The sequence below is a fragment of the Rattus norvegicus genome, chromosome 11 (genome assembly GCF_036323735.1).
Source record: "Rattus norvegicus strain BN/NHsdMcwi chromosome 11, GRCr8, whole genome shotgun sequence".
Taxonomy (NCBI): domain Eukaryota; kingdom Metazoa; phylum Chordata; class Mammalia; order Rodentia; family Muridae; genus Rattus; species Rattus norvegicus.
Window position 1 is genome coordinate 85,426,712 of NC_086029.1, and position 25,009 is coordinate 85,451,720.

General features: G+C 46.0%; 1 protein-coding gene across 2 annotated transcripts in view; it reads left to right on the forward strand.

The window, feature by feature from the left end:
• The window catches only part of Mb21d2 (Mab-21 domain containing 2), a 99,018-nt gene extending 96,186 nt beyond the window's left edge, over positions 1–2,832 (forward strand). The window contains exon 2 of one of the 2 annotated variants that reach the window (NM_001109056.2): positions 7–2,831. In NM_001109056.2, coding sequence (NP_001102526.2) covers positions 7–1,271 — 1,265 coding nt within the window. In that variant the 3' untranslated portion in view covers positions 1,272–2,831. Of the gene's footprint in view, positions 1–6 lie in introns of both variants that reach the window. The other variant, XM_006248523.5, reaches the window with a different exon arrangement.
• The last annotated feature ends 22,177 nt before the right edge of the window (positions 2,833–25,009 follow it).

Genomic DNA, 25,009 nt, shown 5'->3' on the forward strand with positions numbered 1-25,009 from the left:
TCCTAGGAATGGTGCAAAAGCTCGATCAAAAACTCCCCGTGGCGAACGAGTATCTGCTGCTCTCTGGAGGGGTCCGAGAAGGCGTGGTGGACCTGGACCTAGATGAGTTAAACGTCTATGCCCGGGGCACTGATTACGACATGGACTTCACCCTTCTGGTGCCGGCCCTTAAGCTGCATGACCGTAACCAGCCTGTGACCCTCGACATGCGCCACTCAGCCTTGTGCCACTCCTGGCTGAGCCTCCGGCTCTTTGACGAGGGGACAATCAGTAAGTGGAAAGACTGCTGCACCATCGCCGATCACATCAACGGGGCCACCAACTACTTCTTCTCTCCCACCAAAGTGGCCGACTGGTTCTACGACTCCATCAGCATCGTCCTCTCCGAGATACAGAAGAAACCCCAGAGGGGGATGCCAAAGGTGGAAAAGGTAGAGAAGAACGGGACCATCATCTCCATCATCCTGGGTGTGGGGAGCAGCCGCATGCTGTACGACATCGTCCCAGTGGTGTCCTTCAAAGGCTGGCCCGCGGTGGCTCAGAGCTGGCTCATGGAGAACCACTTCTGGGATGGGAAGATCACCGAGGAGGAGGTCATCAGCGGCTTCTACTTGGTGCCGGCTTGCTCCTATAAGGGCAAGAAGGACAACGAGTGGCGACTGTCCTTCGCCAGGAGCGAGGTGCAGCTGAAGAAGTGCATTTCGGGCAGTCTCATGCAGGCCTACCAAGCCTGCAAAGCCATCATCATCAAACTCCTGTCAAGGCCCAAGGCTATCAGCCCCTATCACCTGAGGAGCATGATGCTCTGGGCCTGTGACCGGCTCCCCGTCAGCTACCTGGCTCAAGAAGACTATGCAGCCCACTTTTTGCTGGGCCTCATTGACGACCTGCAGCACTGCCTGGTCAACAAGATGTGCCCTAACTATTTCATCCCTCAGTGCAACATGCTGGAGCACCTGTCGGAGGAGACCGTCATGCTCCACGCCCGGAAGCTGTCCTCCGTCCGCTCCGATCCTGCAGAGCATCTGCGCACCGCCATCGAGCACGTGAAGGCGGCCAATCGGCTGACGCTGAAGCTCCAGCGTCGGGGCAGCACCACCAGCATCCCCTCCCCGCAGTCGGACGGAGGGGACCCCAATCAGCCCGATGACCGTCTGGCAAAAAAACTGCAGCAGCTAGTAACTGAGAATCCAGGGAAATCCATCTCGGTCTTTATTAACCCCGATGACGTCACGAGGCCCCATTTCAGAATCGATGATAAATTTTTCTGAGTGTTTTGTTGACTTTTCTCTCCCTCCCACCCCCCCGTATCTTGGTTCTAAAACTTACATAGTGTGATTTGTGACTGTCATTCTGTTTTTACACATCCAGATGACATTGGATTTGGTAAGAACACATCTTAAGTTTCCTGGTTCTGCAGGATGGTGTGGGCTCTGAGACAGTATTAACTACTATTTCACATTCTGCCTGACTTTGCTGTTTGTTTTCTAGTTATTTGTGGACTTCGATTTTCCTTGGTGTTCATTTTTTAAGGAGAACTTGAGCCATAGACGACACTGCCCATGACTCCTCTTGCTTGCTTTCTATCTCACACCCAGTGTAGATTTGTTGGTGGGTTTGGGGGAACACATTTCATCCTGGCATATGCAAATGTACTCTCTTCGGTTTTTGTTCTGTCTTTGACCTTGTTCTTCTCCTGAGTTTTCACTGAGAGTCCTAAGAACCTGCAGGCCCTGGGTGTGCTGGCTGCATTTATTTCTTTGCACCAGCAGTCAGAAGAGTTTCCCCTTTTCTACTTCAAGAGAGAGAGAGAGAGAGTGTGTGTGTGATGTGCATTGTGTTTCCAAGCAACCTCATTGAATGTAATTGTCCTCGAATCAGCAAACATTGGATGGTTTGGAGGGAGGGTTTGATAGCTTTCCAAACAGAATTAAGGTTTCCAAATGTTAGTTTTAGTGTTTGTAATTATTTGAAGCCTTATTTAAATCCTATTAAGGAGCACACCATTCTAATTGTTATTTGCACTAATGCAGTCTTTGCCATTGTCATAGCTGCGATGTGTGTTTGAGCACCCATTAACATCCCTCTGGAAAATGCCGTTGTCGCTTCTCATGTAGTCTAGTTCTCCCGGTCAGTAGGGTGAGTCTCTGCATTTGTCTAGTTCTCCTTTAATTGTGGGTCCCGTTTTGCCCTCTTTGATAGCTCTGGTTTCTGCCTTATTGTGGGGAGTTCTTAAAGCTTTATACCTATTCACCGAACATCTGAAGCTGGGGGAGATAATACTTGATAAAGTGGGTATCTTTGTATTTATTTCTGTGGGGGGAAGGGGGTCCTAGAGATCTTCTCTTCCCCTTTCCTTTTATAAAGTCTCTTTACTTCTCCTGAGATCTGACAGGCAGAATTATCCCCAGATTGAAGATAACCGTGCCTGTCCAAAGCAGGTTTCACTGTAGAGCAGGAACCAGGAAATACCTAAATTGCTCTGTCGGAGTAAGGGAGTCCTATTATCTGACAGAAACCATTTGCCAGGCTTAGGTGCTTCAGGGCGTGCTGGCCCCTGTTTTGGTGTGAATTCAAGGCAAACCGTGGTGCTTGAGCCGTGGACGGACCTGCTGATCTAGATGACGCCAATGACCCCATGCCTGCTAATGGAAGCGTCAAGCAAGCCACGGTGGCTGTTTCAGTCTTGAACGTCCAGACTCATCGGTTGTATTTTGGCCAGTTGGAGTCAGGCTCTTGGAGTTTTGCATGGGAATTAATGTAATGCTTATAAATCACTCAACAATCTCAAGTCATACACAAAAATAAAAAAGAAACATACTGGCCTTGGAACACTGTTGTCATTGTTACTTTGTAATCTCAAAGCCCCTCCCCACTTCTTCTTCTTTTTCTCCCGTTTTTACTGTACAGTTGCTTGATTTCAGCCTGGAACTCTAGAATTTTCTGCCTGGACCGAGTGCTGGGATATCAAGTACGTATCCTGTGGCATGCATTTTGGGGACTAGCTGTGGTTCTGTGTCCTCCGTTCCCTCCGTCAGGGTGTTCTGGCGCTCCTGCACACCGGGCTGGAAGAATGTAGCCAAGTCCAGAATGGGTCTGCAGGATCCCAGTCTGGCCAAGTGAGTACTGGGAGTAGCTAGGGGGACCTCTCCGGTGATTTTAGTGTTACAGCCCTCTTAGACGATACTTCGTGAAACAGCTCTCTCAGACGCTCTTCAGTGAAACAGCTGGTGAGCATACACACATACCTCATTAGGGGTGGACAGAGGCTAAAGATGAACCTGCTCGGAGAGTGGGAAGGAGTTTCTAGAATGAGTATAAATCATTGGCCAGAGTTTAAAATACTGGGAACACCTCATCTGCATGGAGAGGCATTCCAGGAATCCTGGGTACTTGATAGGCTGATTCTTAAGGATTTGGGGTGGGGAGGGAGGGAGGTTGAACTTGTAGGTTTGACAGGGACTATGTGATCAGTATTCCTCTGATAGAAGATTTTGGGGTTGGGAACTCAGAGGAGTCATCTCGACATGGTAGACTGCAATCTTAGTAGCATGTGTCTCCACACCCAGCTTTGAAACTGTTTTCTTGGCCATATAGTCGTGGTCAGTGAGTACAGACACCACCTTAGTCTAGTGGTCCACAGAGTGAGCAGCCTGTGTTCTTTCCTCCTGTTTTCCTATTGGCATATACTTATCTTCCACTAGAGTGTGACCTTATTAAACAACTGTTTCCCAGGTCCAGTTGTACCTCCTGAAAAGCCAGTTGTCACAAACACCAACGAGGGCTATGCAATCTCAGTTCTTCCAACTGGGGACATGCCCTGTGGAACACTGGGACAGAAGCACATAACTCATCCTGGATATTGAGGGAACACATTTGGTTTATATTGGTACTGAGAGATAACCTTTACCCAGTCATGGCAACTGTCATCAGATGGCACTGTGGGAGATGGAAGGGAAAGCATGTGTCCCCAGAACCCAGACCCTGAGGCGTCCCCTCTTACTGGACTACATAGCTACTCTGACCATTTTGGTATATTGTATATATTAAAATAAAGTCAAGTGTACTGTTGAGGTGGCAATTATATTTCAAAAACTTGTTGCTCTGAGGTCAGATCAACTGCCAGAACAGACCCAGAACCAACATCTCAAATAGTTAGCCACACTGTACTTTAAATGCCTCATGTTCACCCAAAATTTTATTACAGGTGTAATAAGGTTTTAGCACATTAATTTTGCTTCCCCCTGCCCCTGTTTGTCACACCTCGTCATGGTGGAGAACACAGAATGTACATTTCACATAGAAATGTGTAAAGACCTGGGTGTTGGTGATTTTAACACTCATTATTTAATCCCCAGAATTCTGTCCAGGCCACAAATCTAAGACGCTCTGAGGTAAGGGTAAATGTATAGAACGTAGCTTAATATCTTCCCCTCAAGCTCATATTCCACTGAGTTCTTTCCAGTTTGTTCTTCCACAGTCTGGAAAATCGCTTTACATCATTTGTGCTCCAAATAAAAGTAAAGTGCTTTAAGGCTGGAGGCATAATTTCAAAATTGCATGTGTCTGATTTTTTAAAGACATTCAGCAGGCTCTGAGCTCTTTATTGGCCTGGGTCTCACTTAACATCGAGTATGTATTTTCCTCTGCCCTCTACCTTTCCCTTCTGAGGTGGATATCTACAGATCGCAGGTAAAAGTTGGTTTCAGAGTTAATGGGGCCACTCAAGTCGAAACACTTTAAAAGTGAAAATATTTCTAAAATCATTTTGCAGATCATTAAATAGAAAATAGTGGGGCTACATAAGTGTGCTTTGGGTGGGGACACTGGGACCAAGGAGGAGCTGTCGGGGCGAGTGCAAACCTCTGGCTCACTTCCACATCACCTGTGCACACCCACGTTTTCCTCCAGATTGGCTTTGTAACACTTTCTGGTGCAGGTCAGGCTGCTGGCCTCAAGTCAGAGTTGGCTCATTGGTTCAGATGTCAATCCTGCTGAGGGAAATTTCCTTTTTTTTTTTTTTAAAGGAATTCTGCTTTGCAAAAAGATATATTTTTAACTTGTGTGTATATGTATGTGTTTGTGCATGCAAGTGATGTCTGTGGAGATCAGAGGCATTGGGTCTTGCTGGAGCTGGAGAGAACCAGTAGAAGTGAGTCACCTCAGGGCTACTGGGGTCTGCCCTCTGCTCTTTGGGAAGAGCAGCAGCAAGTGCTCTTAACCATGGAGCCATCTCTCTACGACTCCCAAGGTTGGAGGGTTTGTGTGTGTGTGTGTGTGTGTGTGTGTGTGTGGTGTTTGTGTATAGTTGCAAAGACTTAAGACTCCCAAGGTTGGAGGGTTTTTGTGTGTGTGTGTGTGTGTGTGTGTGTGTGTGTGTGTGTGTGTGTGTGTGTGTGGCGTTTGTGTATAGTTGCAAAGACTTAAGACTCCCAAGGTTGGAGGGTTTTTGTGTGTGTGTGTGTGTGTGTGTGTGTGTGTGTGTGTGTGTGTGTGTGTGGTGTTTGTGTATAGTTGCAAAGACTTAAGGGCCATAGTGGAGTTCATGGAATCCCAAAAAGGCCTCACTGAGAGGCAGAAACCAGATGCTGATAGGGATGTAAGGCAATTTCTTAGGGATAGGGGAGATGAGATCATTAACTCTGGTGGGCAGCTGTTGCAGATGCTCTATAATTAAGCCATAGGACTCGAGCCGAGCTGAACCTCAGACTTGAGTCAAGCTGTAGAGGGGAGTTCCCCATGGAGGCTGTGAAGGTAAAAAACAGCTGGATCCGATTGGATGAACTGGAAGGTAAACAAATGGCAGCCTGAGTTGGCTATGTCGGCTGTGTCAACAGTAGGGACTGAGCAGAGCTGAAGCTGGGGACGGGTGGGAGATCTGTCTGTCCCTTGAAGCACACACCAGGTGCTTGGTTGACAGGTCAGTTGGGACCTTCACCATCATGGTTTTGAGTGTCCTTGGGTCCAGATGAAAGAGTTAGAACTTTTTCCTTGGTCTGGCTTGTTCAATAAATCCTCAAGCCTGGTTCTGAATATATATTCATGTCCCTCTACAGTTTAGCTTTTGGTGATAAGTTTATAGTTGGACTATTCTTTTTAAGAACAAGTTGTTTATTAGCCTCATGGGCGGCACTGGATGCTGTTCACGTATCCAGTGGGTCTAAAGCCACCCTGCCTCTGACATGCACTTAAAATAGGGCCAAAAGCCGCTTGTCATATGGAGTTGCCTAGGGCAAGGCACAGCCAGAGGAGCCACTGTTTTACCCAATATGGCTGCACAGCCCGACAACAGTCACCCAGAAGGATGATTGTCTCGCTGTTTGGCATCCAACAACAAAGGACCCATTATTGCATGACCCTTAAAAACCATGATTCATCTAAGGCTGTTGTGGCAGCTAAGATGGGAACTTGTTCTCTGCCTAGGATCCATGGATAGTTTCCTGGGCTCTAGTAAGAAGTCAGTGATCTAGTTTTCTTTGCTGTCAACCTCATCGTTTAGTTAAGGAAAAGAGGGTTAAGTAGGAGAACATAAAACAATCCTTAAGACTTTATTTTGCTTTCATGCCTGTAACATAGGGGATTGGAGGAGCTGTTTTCTTCCTTACTGGCTTTTACTACCTGGCTCAAATTTCCTCAGTCTCCAAAGACATCGCAATTTTAGATCTATAAACCCGGTTCTTTACAAGCTTGAAGTCTTCATTTTCCCAGCTCTTTATTGTTAAGAATCTCATTAAGTTGCAGCAATATGTCTGCTGGGCAGCACAGGTACCTCAGGGACACTTGTAACAGCAACTCTTGATTGATTCCTTGCATTTGCCATTAATTACCACAAACGTCTAAACACAGGAAATCTCTATGTTAAGTCAACTTAGGTAACTTGTTTAAAGTTATAGATAGGTATGAAGAAGAGTTAGGGCTTGAACCCGTTTGTCTGTCTCAGAAATTTCCAACTTTGGGACTGGGGAGATGACTCATCTTTTAACACGTGCTGCTTCTGTAGAGGGCCAGAATTCAGTGCCCACCACCCACATTGGGCTGTTCGTGACTGTCTGTAATGCCAGTTCCAGGACATCCAATGAATGCAACCACTTGTGGGGCAGTGAGAGGTAGCCTGGTTCTCAGTTGAACAAGGCTTGTAAGGCTCGGAGATCCTTAAGGGATGGAAACCCTTAAGGGATGGTAAAAGCTTCACCTGCTCCCGGGCACCAAGCTCCTGTCACTAGCTGCAGCCTCTCATAGATGTGTGGCCATCAGTCACTTAAGGGCAATGCCCCAAACCCCTCCATATGTAGATGAGGAAAAGGACATGACCTCTGGTCACATAGGCTCAAGACAGAGATCGCCATTCTAATGAGGTAACTAGAGGCCCAGAGGGCTTAGCCAATAAGCTTCCCTTCCCAGACATGCAAAAGGTATTTAATCCCAGGCTCACCCTGAGAAGGGGGGTATGGCTGTACACATCCACTTTCCACCACGGCAATAAATGATTTGGAACCACAGACTGTCTCTTTTCACTGGGATCTGCCATGAGGAGCCATGGAGAAGGCCTTTGCCTACAGAGCCACTGCCCAATCTCCCGTGGAAGTCTCTCAGCACTCCTAGCCACCACCTCCACCAAGCCCAAACCTGTAGTCAAGCCAAGGACCCTCCCCTTGGGACAAGCCAGAGCTCCCTTATCCTGCCCCTCCCACCTGTCCTGGCTATATCCAGCTGAAAGGCCCAGATTCTATTCTCAGCTCTTCCTCAACTTCCAGCGGTGCCCGGGTGTCCAAGAGCCTGAGAACTCCATGGCCCCAGCCTCCTTACAGGCCTGAGGACCCCTGAGCCAGCTCCAGTTGTCCCTTGTCTCAGACTGCGCTTTCCTGGAGTGGTTTCCCTACAGCCCAACACCTACCTGGTGACAATGTAGGGTACACACAGTCAAGCTCCCCTTGTCCGGCCTCGCTGAGTGGCAGAGCCCTGTGGCAGAGCAGACTTGGGACTCACAACCCTATAGCTTCAATACACTTGCACAAGCATACACACAAGCACACACACACACACACACACACACACATACACACACACACACACATACGCACACACACACATACACACACACAGACACACACACACACACACATACACACACAGACACACACACACATACACACACACAAGCACACACACACACACACACATACACACACACACACACACACACACACACACACACACACTGTTACCTTCTAAAAAGAAATTTAAAGCTTCCCTATGGGGTTGGAATCTAGTCTTGCTACTTACATTTGCATATATTATTCCTAGGGACCTGCATTCAGATGACGTAAGTCTTGGGCAAACTGTCAAGAATGTTTTCGTCAACAGAACAGATGGATCTCTAGAGGACTTTATCACTGAAAGATTCAGGATGAGGAGAAATAACCACTGACAGGAAGTTCTTGGTGGATGGAAGTGACCCTATGGTCACTCTAGTTCTTGGACTGAGTTAGAGGAAGTGAAATCAAAAAGATTTCTGCCAAGAAAACACCATTCCTTTCAGAATGTAAGGGGAAGGGTGTTTTTGCAAAAAGGTGTAATCGAGGGTCTTCATTACATTTGAGAATTGAGTGCAGTTGGAGGCAGCCAATAGCTTGGTATGTGACTTGACATGTGAATATATGGCCTTGTATTTTTAAAATTATGAGTTTATAATTTTAAGGCTTAAAAATAGGATATTTTAACAATTGGCAGGCATTTATTTAAAACATTGAGAGACTATACTCCAATCTAAATTCTTTTCCTTGACACTGTATGCATCTATATTTTTTACATTTATTACTTTAAAAACCCCAACCCAAATTAAAGAGTATGGGATATGGTTTCTTTTCATAATTACTTTTTAAAAATATTTTTTATTTATGTATATGAGTACACTGTAGCTATCTTCAGACACACCAGAAGAGAGCGTTGGATCCCATTACAGATGTCTGTAAGCCACTATGTGGTTGCTGGGAATTGAACTCAGGACCTCTGGAAGAACAGTCAGTGTTCTTAACCGCTGAGCCATCTCTTCAACCTGGGATATGGTTTTGATGACAGCACATGCAAGAGTTGACCAACCTTAAGATGACTATTGCCGTCTTGAAAAACAGACTTTTGCTTTTGACGTTTGTTTCTTTCATCCTCTACACAGCCTCTTCTCGGAAGACTTAAATACCTGTTCTATGAATGTCCTTGCTTAAGGGACACATTTCAATAAAATCGATTGCACATGATCCTTTGTGTGCGATGGGCAGATACTTTCAAAAGATTTATTATATTTCCCAGATCGGTGTCCTGAGAATGGGAAGCTGGTGAGAAAGGAAAATTGTTCAGTAGCTGGGAAGGTCAGAGAAGATGGCCCTGTGCACACTTAGAGCACAGATGAGTTGCTCCACACGGATTATGGCTTGTCCCTTTATCACCTATGTGACTTTGAGGAAATCGTTTCCTTTCTCTGGGACTTATTTGCTCTTTGTAAGCCAAGTGGGACTCTAAAGCTCCCACTCCTGTGGATAACTGTTGGCCTCAGAGGAACGCTGTTCACCCAGACAGAAGATGGACAGAGGAGATTAAACAATAGCAGTCTATGGGTAGAATTTGCAGACTCAGGCCTGGGCTCTAGATGAATTGAGAAGGAAGAAGGCTGTAGGTCCCTCTCAAATAGGACATAGGTATGGGAAGCCATTGCTTCAGTCTGTATTCTGTGGTGGCGAATGGTTGTGAGGACTCTCTAGAGACAGACTCACTGTTACAGGTACAGGTAGAGGTACAGGTACTTTAGTTGTGTGTGGCATTTTTAAAGTTGTCGCTTACAAAAAGGATTTTACTGGAAAACCAAAGGTAAGTAGCTAAAGCATTGACCCTGACCAACTCACAAGTCAGTTTTGTTTAGCTTAATACGGGAATTCTGAAAGAGAAAGAAAGTGCCATCTGGGATCCTGTGACAGTGACTAGATTGTATATATAATTTACTTAAATTTGATCTTTATCTCGCATGTGTTCACCTTGTGGCGGAAACCTCTGGGGACAATGTCTCCCATCAAAACCCTGTGACTCTGACAGGATCACAGCGTGAGTCCAGCCCGGACATTCCTTCCTCTGGGTCATATTCATGTCCTGACCTTCTCCTCTATGCTAATGCCTTCGGGAGGAAAGCTACAAAGAACCGCAGAAGAAGTCAAAAGAACCAGGCAGGTCTGAGAAGCCAGGCTTCTGTGTCTTGAAAAAAATCTTAGCCTGACAAATACTGAACTCTCGTCCCAACTGCTTGATGTTTCCCTAACCCCAAAAGGGACCTGTGTGACCTTGGGACCTCCAAGACTGAGTTTACAGCACTTAGGAGATACATTTGCCTTAGAGGGACAAAGGGCAGGGAATAAGAGACAAAGACAAGAGACGGAGGACAAGCGAAAGGGGGAGGGAAGCACAGAGGACTGCCTCAGGACAGTGAGGAGACGGACAGCCCGAAGGCAAATGGCAGTTTATAAAGGTAAAGAGGAAACCCCAGATTAGGATGAGGTGTTTAGTCTTAATTGGGCATGTTTAATTGGGTGAGCCAAAGGGCGTTTCTGATTGCTGGACTTAAATGCTCTGATAGCTGGATCTCTGTAGTCAGCCTTAGAAGGAAGTGGCTAAATAAGCGAGTTGATCTTGGTACCTAGCTTCAGAAATGTAATCTAATGTTTTTGTTGTTTGTTTGTTTGTTTGCTTGCTTGCTTGCTTTGGTTGCTTGGTTTTTTTTTTTAGCAAGGTAGAGAGAATAGGAGAGAAAGGCAAAGCCTGCTAGGGCCATGTTTGCCATGTTCAGACTCACCAGAGTCCTTTTAATGTCTATGCCCAGTCACACTTCTTTATCATATTTTTAGGTAACGGGCACACTAGACATGGGATGAGCTAAGAGGCCCCTCTCAGGTCTGTACACGAAATGACCTGTTTTCTGTTTCTCGCTCTAATAACCTGCACTCTTTTGATAAATCCCAAACTCTCACGTTTCAACTTTTTGATCCCTTCATACACTCCCAACCATCCCTACCCCACCCAGTTTCCCACGACTTCTTAGAAAAAATTGCCCTCTAAGCATTTCCATTACCCCGCCGAAAGTATCCTGGCAAACCCTCAGAGGTGTGTGTAAGGGAACTGCAGGTGCTGGGGTTTTAAGTGGATGCACAGATTGTTTTCATACTGCCTAGTTCCAAACGCAGCAGCCCGAACCATCAACAGTCACCTGTCTGGCAGGGCAAGGGGATGATGAAGAGAATTTCTGACTTTCCTTTTCCTAATCAGTGATTCTTAACCAATTGGTTTCAATCCCTTTGTGGGAGGGATACTGAATGACCCTTTCACAGGGGTTGAATACCAGATATTTATATTACAATTCCTAACAGTAGCAAAATTACAGTTATGAAATAAGCAACACTGATAATGTTATGGTTGGAGTCATTACCACACGAGGAACTGTATTAAAGGGGCACAGCACTAGGAAGGTTGAGAACCCCTGGCTTAAGATGCTCAGAGCAGACTGCCTTGGAAGACAGTGATTCAAAAAGAGCTACCTACCTAGTTCATCCATGTAGCTTGTTCCAGCCTTGAATGAATTTCCCATAAAACTGGACAGGGATTGGAGCCTCGTGGAACATTAATCCTGTTGGAGTGAGGCATAAATGTGGGGGAAGAAATCAGCCCTAGGGGATAGATAGCCGCACAGACATCTTTAGACACATGCACATAAAAAGTAGTGCGGCACCAGCTTATTTCAACCAAACAAGAGCCTTTGTCCTGTGTTTGCGTTTCAGATTACTGGGTGAATGAAAGTAGCCATTGTTCCGTCCAGCCATGCATCGTGTCTGTCTCTTTGCTCTCTAGGCCAGCTTTGCCCATAGATGTTTCAGTGTGTTGGTTTGCAGTCCTGGGGATAGGACCCCCACAGTGTGCTGCTGGCGTCCTTTGACTCAGTGAAGCGCTGCACTGTTGTTGAAAATATTTAATCTCAATCCTGGGTTTCCACCCACCTTTGACCATTTAGTTCCCGGATAAAAGACACACAACCTTTATATTTATAATAAACTTTAACCAGCATAAGAGCTGCGCATCTGGGCAGATATCTATCTTCTATGCTATTATGTCTATTTCCCAGTCAATAATCCTGTTATATAATTCGCCATGTTTCATCTGGGCTGCTCTTAACTCCAATTAGCCAACTCACATGACCATTATTTTAAGATTTTTACCCCATGGTGGTTTCTCCTCTCTCCACCTTCTTTTCTCTCTCCTGTGTTTCCCTCTGACCCCAAGGCTGAGAACACCAAGCCCCACCTATCTCTAGTCTGTGCACCTATAGGCTGTAGGCATCTTTATTCACCAATCAGGAATAACATGGGGGGGGGGGGTCACACAGCATCATTTGGGTCTACATGCGGACATTCTCATCTCTGGAGCAACAAGGTCTTGGGGTCTCACACTTAGCATTGCAATACATTGCAATAGGCCAAACCTGAACACTGCATTTAATCTGGCCTTAGATATGAGAAGTTCCTATAGGAACTTTTTGGAAAAACAAAAACAACAACAACAACAACAAAAAAAAAAATCCAAGTCACTATCAATGACCGTTAAAAGATAGGAGATAAAGTGAAAATTTCTGGCTTCCTTGGAGACTCAGGTTAAAATGGTTTACTGGAGCAGACAAGTGAGACAATGTTTTGATAAAGCAGGTAGAGATAAAACAATGCTTGTCTATGGTGTGAGAGGACACATGTTTAGGAAGAATACAAACATGACCCCTCTCTAGTGTTCAGTGATCACACGCATGTACTGGTTGACCTTGCATTGCCTTGCTGTACTTCACCTGTGATGACTTCATAGAAAGAAACTCAGCAAAAAACGTCTTTTAAAAATAATGTGGCAGATGTACAATTTTTATTTTATTTTTCTGGATATTTTCTTTATTTGCATTTCATTTTTTTTTCTCTCTTTTTTTCCTTTGGAGCTGGGGACCGAACCCAGGGCCTTGCGCTTGCTAGGCAAGCGCTCTACCGCTGAGCTAAATCCCCAACCCTTTTATTTGCATTTCAAATGTTATCCCCTATCCCATTTCCCCTCCCCCTGCTGTGAGGGTGATCCCCCTACCCACCCACCAACTCCCTCCTGCCTCCTTGCCCTGGCATTCCCTTACACTGAGGCATAGAGCCTTCACAGGACCAAGGGCCTATCCTCCCACTGATACCTGACAAGGCCATCCTCTGCTATGTATGCAGCTGGAGCCATGGGTTGCTCCATGTGTACTCTTTGGTTGGTGGTTTAGTCCCTGAGAGCTCTGAGGGGTCTGACTAATAGATATTGTTGTTCTTCCTACAGGTTGCAAGCCCCTTCAGCTCCTTCAGTCTTTTCTCTAATTCCTCCATTGGGGACCCTGTGCTCAGTTCCATGGTTGGCTCTGAGCATCTGTCTCTGTATTTGTCAGGCTCTGGCAGAGCCTCTCAAGAGACAGTTATATCAGGCTCCTGTCAGCATGCACTTGTTGGCGTCTGCAATAGTGTCTGGGTTTGGTGGCTGCATATGGGCTGGATCCCCAGGTGGGGCAGTCTCTAGATGACCTTTCCTTCAGTCTCTGCTCCACAATTTGTCTCCATATTTCCTGTGAGTATTTTATTCCCCCTTCTAAGAAGGACTGAAGCATTCACACTTTGGTCTTCCTTCTTCTTGAGCCTCATGTGGTCTGTGAATTGTGTCTTGAGAGTCCTGAGGCTTCTTGCTGCTTCCTCAAACTTGAGTCAATTGGCAAGCCTCTGTTTTCTTCTGGATTGAACTGCCCTTGCTGATTCTTGTGTGGTGTCTCCCAAGTGGACTGAACTCAGCTGCTGCCTCGTGTTTGGTGTTTGCTAGTGGACTGGACTGAGAACAAGGAAGATTGGAATAACCCCAAAGAACTATTTCTAAAGAGGTCCATTTCCCTCATATCCTAATAACCTTTCTTTACCACTACTTCTGGTGGGTGGTGGGCTAAAGGGGAGGTTAGACTCTTACTAAAGTAGGAAGTAAAAACTATATGCCTACACTGAGATGATCTGCAAAGGTATTCATTCTAGCCAGGACTGGTAGTGCTAACCTATAGTCCCAGTTGTTCCAGAGGCTGAGGCAGGAGGATCAAAATTTCATAGCCAGCCTAGGTTACTTAGTGTGTAACTTGTTTCCAAATAAAAAAGTAAAAGGAGAACTTGTGATAAGGGTCAGTGGTAGAGCACTTGTCTAGCAGGTAGAAGTTCCCTAGAATTCTAGAATGCAAATGTCAAACCAAGATATCAGAGAATGAAGAGCATGCTAATCCTGCAATACTTATTTATTAGGCAAATATTCATAAAGCACCTAGTTAAAAAGACCTGGGGGTCTTTTTTAAAAATCGATTCCTTGTGAGTTTTTACATCATTCACTCCACTCCTGCTCATGTCCCCATCTCCTCATATACACCCTTCAACCTTGCACCCCACTCTCCAATAAAGAGCACACAAGCAAAAACCAAGAGCATAGAAAACATCTCATCATGGAGGCTGTAGTGTGTCACAGTGTGTCCCACAGTGTATCCCTCTGTCCACACATCTTCATTTGCAAATGTTCATTGCAATGAGTCCCTGGTCTGGTTTAGATCTTTAGCTTCTGTGACACTGGGACTCCTCAGGGCCATCCTGTTGCTGTTCTGTGTCGTGGAGATCCTGCAGCTTTGGATCTCCAGGATTGACCAAGACAGCTCAGTCAGGCAACAGGTTCTCCAGGACAGGAGTGACAATTGAAAAGAAAGAGACAATTAGACAACATTATAGCATGACTCCAGTCAGTGCTGAGGCTGAAGAGGGTTTATTTTTTCCAGTCTGCTTTTATACCACTTTAAATACATGCAAAACGATAAGATCAGTTCTAGGTCAAGGAACTAGCAAGGTAATTAACAAAGTCCTGTAAAACCCTTTCTAGGGGCTAATCAGGATGACCAAGACAAAAGGACTCCCACACATGACTCACTTGAGCCTGCTCTGAACTTTGCATTAACTCAAATGTAAACTCAGAGCCTATTTCCTGAGTCCTGGCCCAAGTCAGATTCCCACCTTGAGCTTACTTCTTTTGTCCTGGCCAAATTCCCACCAAGTGTCTAAAGCAAGCAGCCCCAAAAGGCTCTCCACACAGGACTGGGCCTTTTGCCAATCCCAGATGATATAGATTTGGGGGTGGGCAAACTAGAGCTCTGGGTCTGGGCCTGGGTGGCAGCTGAATTGGTCAGCAAACTGACTCTCTTATCTGCACCACCAGGACAAGTTCTTCAGCACTGCTCTGGCTAGGCCAGCTAGCTTGGGTTCTATTGCTGTGAAGAGACACCATGACCAAGGACACCATTTAATTGGGGCTGGCTTACATGTTCTGAAGTTCAGTCTATTATCTTCATGCTGGGAAACATGGCAGCATCGAGGCAGGCATGGTGCTGGACGAGCTGAGAGTTCTCTATCTTGACACAAAGGCAGTCAGGAAAAGACTACTCTTTTCCAGGCAACTAGGAGGAGGGTCTCAAAGCCTATCCCCACAGTGACACACTTCCTTCAACAAGGCCACACCCACTCCAACAAGGCCAAGCCTCCTAGTTGTGCCATTCCTTGGGCCAAGCATATTCAAACCAGCACATTCAAACCAGCACACCACCCAATGCCACCATCACCAGGAGGCAAGGTCAGCTCTCCTGTTCTTGCCCTCTGGCCAGCTCACCTACACCCATTCCTTCAGACCCAGCTCCACTCTGTTGCCCAGTCAAGGTATGAGATCCACTCTCCCAATTGTTGCAGCCTGCAAGGGTCTTGGACAACCCTCCTCTTTATATGCTTAGGGCTGACTCAACCTTGTCTTCAACATCAGAGCCAGCTCTATTGTGTTGCTCAGGCGAGGTGCAGGGCCTGGCTCTCCCAAGTACCACAGCCTGTGAGGGGGGTAGGGACAGCTTTTCTGTTCTCATGCACTGGCGCTAGCTCTCCTAACTAGGGAAGGTGACAAGGGGCAAAGGGGTGGGGAGGGCTGGGGCTAGCTCACCTGATCCCACTCAACCAGAGTCAGCCCTACTGAGCTACCCAGGTGAGGTGCTGCAGCTGGTGAGGGACAGAGACAGCTCACCTGCTCTCATGACCCTGGGAACCAGCCCTCCTTACTGCTACAGGTGGCGAAGGACAAGGGTGTGGAGGGCATAACCCCCTGTATCCACACCACCTCATGACAGATGATTAGCAGGGCCATCTCTCCCATGTTCTTGGCCTGAGGGCCAGCTCACCTCCTCCTCAACCCCCCACCACGGTCAGCTCTACTGTGCTGTCCAGGTGCAGGGCCTGCTCTACCCAGTGCTACATAGGGATAGCTCTCCCCAGCTCATGACCCTCTAGACAGATTTTTCTGATTGCTGGAGGTGGCAAGGGCTGGGGGAGAGGAGAAATCTCTGCACCATGCCACCCAGTGGCAGACAAGTGACAGGGTCAGCTTTCCCACACTCCCACCTCTAGGACCTGTTTAACCACACCTCTGCCATCAGGGTCCTCAGCTCCACTCTGCTTCCTAGGAGAAGTGCAGGGCCAGCTCGCCTGAGTGCTGCCACAGGTGAAAGATAAGGGCAGCTCTCTAGAGTACCACAGCCACTGAGGGGAGGGGCCAATACTGCGCAGCCCCTGAACATCCACATGGTCCCCTGCTGTTGCACTGACCGGGGTCATCCCCATGTTCTCTAGTATGAGCCATCGGGCCACGGACCCAGTCTTGGCCCTTAGCAGCGGCTCAGGCTGGGACCTCACTATGGCCCCAGGTGGCAGGGCTGGCCACTCACAACAGGTTACTCCTCTCCAGCCATGAGTCTCCAGTCCCGTCTCTCTTCATAACGCTCAAACCATTCCACTTCTTTCTCTCCTTTCTGACCAACACATACTGGAATATGTGGTAGCTCCCACTGCAGGCTGGCCACACAGCTGGTGAGTACCTGACTGACTTCCTCCGTCTGTGCTATATGGTGTGGAAGCAAGTGGGTGTCTACGGCCTGCCTGTGGCATGCACCAGAAGGCAGGGTCTGTGGGTGGCATGGCCATTTGCAGGTCTCTGTCTGACTTTGTCTTCCCAGGTTGCACTGTGTGGCGGCAGGCCCATCTCTGTGTGTCTATGGCTCACCCTTGCTGTGGGGGCAGAGGGAAGGTCTGTGGACATCTTTCCCAGCCCACATTGCATGGAGTAGCAGAAAGTATCTGTCTTCCTCCTCTTGAGCTGTACTGCCTGGATTTGATTTGATTTGATTTTTATGTGTCCTAGGTATAAAACTGCTTGGGCCACCAAGCCAGGCATCAAGTCACGAGAAACAAAGGACAGTCAGTCATTGGTTCTGCCCCTGACTGATATCAGAGCAACACCACCACCACCATGTCTTTTTACCCATTGCTGGGTGGGAGCGGGGTGGGGGGTGATGATGATGATGGTTATTTTTCGAAGCAGAGTTTCTCTTTATAGCCCTGGTTGGCTGTTCCGGAACTAGTTCTGTAAATCAGGCTGGCCTCCAACTCAGAGATTCACCTGTGTTGCTGTAAAATTATAAAAAAGGCTGTTTTATATCCTGCACTAGATCCGGCACCGCAGTGCCCCAAGATACCTGGTAGATGTCTTCATCTCGGTCAGCAAAGCATCTCACCTGCTCTGCTCCATCCCATATCGCACTGCTGATAGCTTCTTTCTGAGCCTGGCAGCAATCTCTCTACCCGTCTAGTTCCTAAGGCAGGTTGCCGCCATGCCAGACAAACACATCCCAATTCTGTGGGAGCCCAGTGTCTCCAGCCGCTACAAGCTCTCTTGAAATTAAATCGCCACAAGAAAGAACACACAACACAATAACCTCTGATCCAGTTGATAAGATATAATTGACCACCTAGATGTACAAAGCCCTGTACACATCCATCCCTTAAGAACATTCATAACAACCTGTAAATGTGCAGAGAGGAATCTTAACATCAGCCTCCATGTTCTCTCCGCTGCTTCTCCTGCCTCCTCCAGTCTCCTCCTCTCTCTAAAACTTTTCTCCAACCATCCTTCCTTCTCATCCAATGACAGGCCTCATTCTGTCTTGTACCTGCTTCACCTGTATGACATCCTACACACCTGTCTCTGCCTCCCCATTGCAGGAACTGGAGGCATGTGCCACCACGGCCTAGCAAGCCTGAGAGTCTTAAAGGAGAGAATTGGTATCCAGTCCCCTGGAGTTTTTAATCTACTGAAATGGGAAACAAACATTGGTCCTAGTTGCTCAGGTACAAAATTATCCACCATGTCAAAGTTTCATAACTTGAAAATCATGTTTCGGTTGACACCGGCCTGCCAACTTAGGGCATCGCATGTTAGCTACAGCTGATACTTTGTGCCACAGTAGTAATTCTAACTTGCCTTTCATTTCCCTAGGGGATAAACAGTCTCAGCTTCACGCCCCTCCTAGTCAAAAGTGACTACCTGCCTAGCAAACGCTTGTTTGATTGCATTTCTAGATGTTGAAGTGGTGTCAAGCCTTTCCCTAGTTCCTCGTCTATCATATTTCCGCCTAGAGATGCCAAAATGATTGTCAGCAGGTGCTCAACCAATTACCTTCTCAACGGTGCAAATATTTCCAGAATGGGCTACAACTTTTCAGGAAGTAACTTCTCAGGAAGTGGGTGGGAAATTTAATGTCTAAGGTGCCTGTCACACAAACAGGAGGGCCTGAGTTTGAATTCACAGACTCCATGTAATGGGTGTTGGTAGCACATATCTGTAATCTTTTTTCTCCTCTGACAAGAGCAGGGAATCTCTTACAGCTCTCGGGCCACCTAATGTGGCATATGCAGCTGAGAACAAGTCAAACAAGGTAGAAGGCAAGGTGACCTCCACATATACACGGTGACATGCATGCACCCTCATACACATGTGGCACATCCATCACACACACACACACACACACACACACACACAATTTATGTATGCACACATGTACAGACACATACATGTGTGTGGATGTTTTCTTCAAGGAACTTAAAGTATTAATTTTGAAGTTGGAAATACAGTCAAAGGGGCAAATTCTGAAACAAATTCAAATGAAATATCAACCACGATGGTCAAAGTCTAACTTAGAAGTATTGGGCTCAGACACAGGTGGAGGGCTATGGAGGCTGATGAGGCTAACTGTCAAGACGGTTAGGAAAGATTTGTACAGTGTGAGAGGACCTTAGAGGGGGCGCAGAGGGGTGATGGGAATGAGGACAGCAGATAGAGGCATGCCGGCTCGTCCCTCTTCTTTTCACAAGTGGAGGTCTGAAAGATGCTGGCACAGCAGCAAAACGGCTTCATAAACACAGCTGCAACAAACTCGTGTGGGGATGGGCTCTCACTTTCTTAGCTTCTGATGCAGGAAACATTTCTGTAAATCAGATTGGCCGTACTTACGATTCAAATGCTAGTTGTCCAGTGAAATGACTACTGGCCAAATGGCACACGAGTGCTATTTTGTTTTATTATTTTGGTTGGATTCATTAAGGGAAAAACCATCAAATCTACAGAAAAGGTTACTTAGCAAAGCCATCCGAGGTCTAACAATTGTCCCAGAGGGTAATTCTCATTGAAAAAAAATTTCCAGTCTTAGGCTGTCAAAACCATTACACACACAGGAACATTTTTACAGTTACTATGTGTTTTAGTTAGGGTTTCTAGTGCTGAGATGAAATTCCATGACCAAAAGGCAAGTTCCGGGAGGAAAGGGATTTTGGGTCTTATGATTTCAGATCACTGTTCATCACTGGAGAAAACCAGGACAGGAACTTAAGCAGGTCTGGAACTTGGAGGCAGGAGCTGATGCAGAAACCATGGAGGGGTGTTGCTTACTGGCTTGCTTACCCATGGCTTCCTCAGCCTACTTTCTTATAGAATCCAGTACTACCAACTCAGGGATGGCACCACTAATTGATCACTAGTAGAGAAAATGCCGTAAGCTGGATCTCTTGGAGGCATTTCCCCAACTGAGGCTCCTTCCTCTCTGATGACTCTAGCTCGTGTCAAGTTGACACACAAAACCAGCCAGTGTACTATGTTCCCAGTCTTTTGTGTGGTTGTGAAATTAAGAACATCCATTAGAGTCTGTGACAGGAGGATTATAAGTGCAAGGCCAGCCTAAGCAGCTTGGTGAGACCCTTTCTCAAAATGATACAATCTACTACAATCAATACAATACAGTACAATATACAATACAATACAACACAACACAGTACAATGCAAGGCAAGGCAAGGCAAGAGAAATGAGTACAATACAACCAGTACAATATAATACAGTCAATACAGCACAATTCAATCAATATAATATGATCAATGCAGTAAAATGAAATGCAGCACAGCATATCACAACACAATACAATTGCCAGCCTGGGTCTGCTTTTCCCCTTGGGTTATCTAGGCAAAGTTACCTACTGGACTGGACTGGAATAAATGAAGCTTAGCCATATTAACAGGATTTCAGTGAGTGTGGGAGGAATAGCCCCCTCTGGAGATGATTTTTAGTGAAACAGCTCTCTTTACTGGGCATGAACAAGGGCTGTATAAACCTTGGGGAGTGGGTACATGTTTTCACGGTGATTGCACATCATTGGCTGTGGCCTAGGCGCTAGGAATGCTTCATTTGCATAAAGAGGAATTATAGGTGCGAGCTGGACCTGTCCTTGTAGGGAGAGAGGATGTTTAACCTGTCATCTGGCCACCAGGCTGCATGACTAACTACCTCAAGGATGGCAGAGGTGGGGATTGTAAGGCCTACATGCAGGCCCAGAGCAGGAAGGAAGTAATCCAATTCCTGCCAGTTTCAAGATGAGATTTTTGGACTTTGGACAACTTTGACCTCACTCTTGCTCCTGACCAGTGCCCCTGGCTGCAAGCCTTTCCAGCCCCACATATAATCAATATAATAAAATCAATAAAATACAATATAATCAATATAATACAATGCAATCAATACAATACAGTAAAATCAATACAATGCTACGTAATCAACACAATACAATACAATCATTACAATACAATCAATGCAACACATACAATACAATGCAATGTTTCATTTGTACAATATAATGCAATGATGGGCTGGGGATATGGATCAGGGAGAAAGTACTGATTGTGTAAACGTGGGGACTTGATTTCATATACGCAATACCCATACAAATGTTATGCATGGTGGCATGTGCCTTTGACCCCAGAACTGGGGGATCAGAGACAGGAAGATTCCTGAGGTTGTTAGGCAGCCAGTATAGCTGAAATGGTGAGTTCTTGGTTTAATGAGAGACTGTTCCACAGAAAAAGGTGGAGGGCAGTGGAGAAACACATGTGAAGTGTACTCTGGCCTCTACAAGTGCATGCACCAGTAAGTGAACCTCCCTACATACACATGCATGAAACACACACACACTATACACATGTATACATCACATGCATACCACCACCACTACACAAACCATATCACATACATACCACACACACACACACACACACACACACACACACACACACACACACACACCCCACATACATACACACACCATACCACACAGACCTCACACACTACAGAAACCACACAGTCATTCTCTTCCCCAAACACACAAAGAGGGTTGAGTTATAGCTCTGTGACAGTGCAAGGTCACATGCAAGGTCCAGTAGAAGGAAAGATAATGTTAAAAAAGTTCAACTTCTATTTCTAAATAAAAAATTAAAAATTGCCAATCATTAAATTCATAAGAACATTTGAAGTTCATTGTTGATGTGACAGGCTCATAAGACATTGTCAATCTAATTATAATTCTCAAAGCACCTTTTAATGAATAGTGAAATTAAAAGAAACCCCAACAACAAAAGCCTATGTTATCAGCCCTGTTGGGTCTGGAAGATGCCGTTTCCTTGGAGTCGCTCTCTACCTCTTGCTCTTATGATCCTCCCACCTCCTTTTTCACATTACCCTGAGCCGTGAGGGAGATAAAGGCAGCCCATTCAGGGTCGAGTGCTCCAGAGTCTCTCATTCTCTGAACGGTGTGCAGTCATGGGTCTCTGGGTTGATTAGCGTCTACTGCAAGAGGAAACATCTCTGATGAGGGCTGAGTGGGGCTCTGATTTATGGGCATGGTGGTTTTATGAGAAGGCGTATTATCACCATGTCCCTTCGGCAGAGTAATAGTAGGTTTGCTCACTTCGTTTGATGCTGTGACGTCACTAACCACGGAAAACGCACTGATTAAGAAACCTCCGTCTTGCTCCATCTGTTTGCCTGCAAAACTCATGATGTCCTCGCTTTTAATATCTGAATAGCATTCCATTTTGTAAATGAGCCACATTTTCTGTATCTGTCCTGGTGAGGAAACATCTCGGTTGTTTCCAGCTTCTGGCTATTATGAATAAGGCTCTTAGGAACGCAAGTCCTTGTGGTATGGTGGGGCATCTTTTCTGTATATGCCCAGGAGTAATATAGCTGGTTCTTCAGCATCCTGAGTGAGGTAACCCGAACCCAGTAGGACAAGCATGCTGTATCCTCACTGATAAGTGGATATTAGCCCAAAAGTAAAGAATAGCCATGGTACAACTCACAGACCATATAAAGTTTACCAAGAAGGAAAGCCTAAGTGGGGATGCTTCAATCCTACTTAAAAGGGGGAATGAAATAATCACAGGAGGCAGAGGGAGCAAGGGACATGGGTGGGAGAGGAGAGGAGAAAGGGGGGCAGTATTAATTTTGGGGGAGACGGGAGAGAGTTCCAAGGGCTAGGAGTCCCAGACACCTGGGATGTGAGAGGCTCTCAGGACTCAACGGGGATGACCTTAGCCAAAATGCCCAACAGTGGGAAGGTGAAACCTGAAGAGACCACCTCCAGTAGATAGACAGGGCCCCAGTGGAGGGATGGGATCACTGACCTACCTTCAAAATTTTTGACCCAAAATTGTTCCTGTCTAAAGGAAATTCAGGGGCAAAAATGGAGCAGAGACTGAAGTCAAGGTTGTCCAGAGACCGGCCCAACTTGGGATCCATCCCATGCTCAGGCACCAAACCCTGACACTATTACTGATGCCATGTTGTACTTGCAGCCAGGAGCCTAGCACGGCTGTCCTCTGAGAGGCTCTACCAGCAGCTGACTGAGGCAGATGCAAATACTTACAGTCAACCATTGAACTGAGGTTGGGGACCTTTATGGAAGAGTTAGGAGAAGGATTCAAGAAGCTAAAGGGGATGGCAGCCCCATGTCAACTAACTCTGACCCCTTAGAGCTCCCAGAGACTAAGCCACAAACCAAAGAACATACATGGGCTGGTTTGTGGTCCCTAGCACATATGGAGCAGAGGGGTGCCTTGTCTGGCCTCAGTGGGAGAGGATTGCCTAATCCTGTAGCCCCAGGGAAGGGGGATGGTGGTTAGGATGAGGTGGGACTGAGTGGGTTCATGAGAGGGGTGGGTGGGCGAGCACCCTCTTATAGGCAAAGGGGAGGGTGTATGAGGTGAAGAACACTGGGATGGGGGACTGGGAAAGGTGGGCAGTGTTTGGAATGTAAATAAATGAAACAATTTAATAAAAAAAGAAACTGCCCTCTCCCAGCTCTGTACCTTGTCCTGTCTGTTGTGTCTCAGGCTTTGCCATGACACAGAATCTGTCTTGGTAGGTGTTTCTATTGCCACGAGGAAACACCACGACCACAGCAACTCTTATAAAGGAAAACATTTCATTGGGGATGGTGTATAGGCTTGGAGGTTTAGTCCATTATTACCAGGGTAGGGTGTGGTGGCACACAGGCAGACATGGTGCTGGGAGTTCTACATCTTGATCCACAGTCAGCAGGAGAACGTGACCCACATTGGATGTAGCTTGAACAAATGACACCTTAAAGTCCACCCCCACATGACACACTTCCTCCAACAAGGCCACACCCCCTAATAGTGCCAATCACAACGGGCCAAGTATTCAAACGCATGGGTATCCAGAGGCTATGCTTATTCAAACCACCACAGATTCATTGATAGTTTTGCTGAAGCTTACCAGTCTTTTCAGTGATGATTACGGATTCTGTGGTTTTTAGTGTCTGTTTTTCTCCCAGTACTTATTCATGCCCGCCTTTCCCCCACTGCTGTGAAATGCAACATAATGGATTATATCATGAGGGAGACATCATATAGCTCAATGTATAATTCCCTCTGATTTGTTTCAGTTTGTTTACAGATTAATGGTTATTGTATTATATATTAGTAGTTAGTTATTATATATGTATATATAAAAATATATTATATATAAAATATATTATAATGAAACATTTATTAGGTCATTACTTTATAACTTTGTATTCTAAGCCCGATCTTGGCTATCTCAGATATTAAAAATCTACTTTTCCAAATGAATTAATTGATATTTTTATATCTTTTGGATCCCTTTCAGGAATATGGAACGCCTATCACTGTGTCAGTATTTCAGTAAAATTTTCCATTTTTCTTCACACTCTTTATTACTGCAAATGTGACTTTCATTCTCATTCCATTATGCATTTTCTGCTAGTTATGACAGCTGTGGAGAGGAATGTAATAGAATGTAAGTCCAGCCTTGTGAAATTAATCGGATGGCCATTAAAAATTCATTTTCAAAGGTTTAAATATTAAGAATGATCTGTTCCTTGAATACTTACAGGAATGTTCATTAGAGCCAACAGGACGAATGCCATGCTGTAGGAGGGCTACATTGGAATTTTTAGAAAATGTTTTAAATAGACTTTTAGGGCTCTGGAGAGACAAGAGCATTTACTTTCTTCAGTCTTTAATGAGCATTCGATGCCAGCACTGGGCAGCACTCTTGTGGGAAGGACTGTTTCTTTGCTCCCCAGCTTCTTAGGAACTTACTTTAACTGATCAAACTGACAAATACTGTTGCTTATGTAATGGTGAAACTGGTGAAGTAGTCTGGGTTCACGTTCTT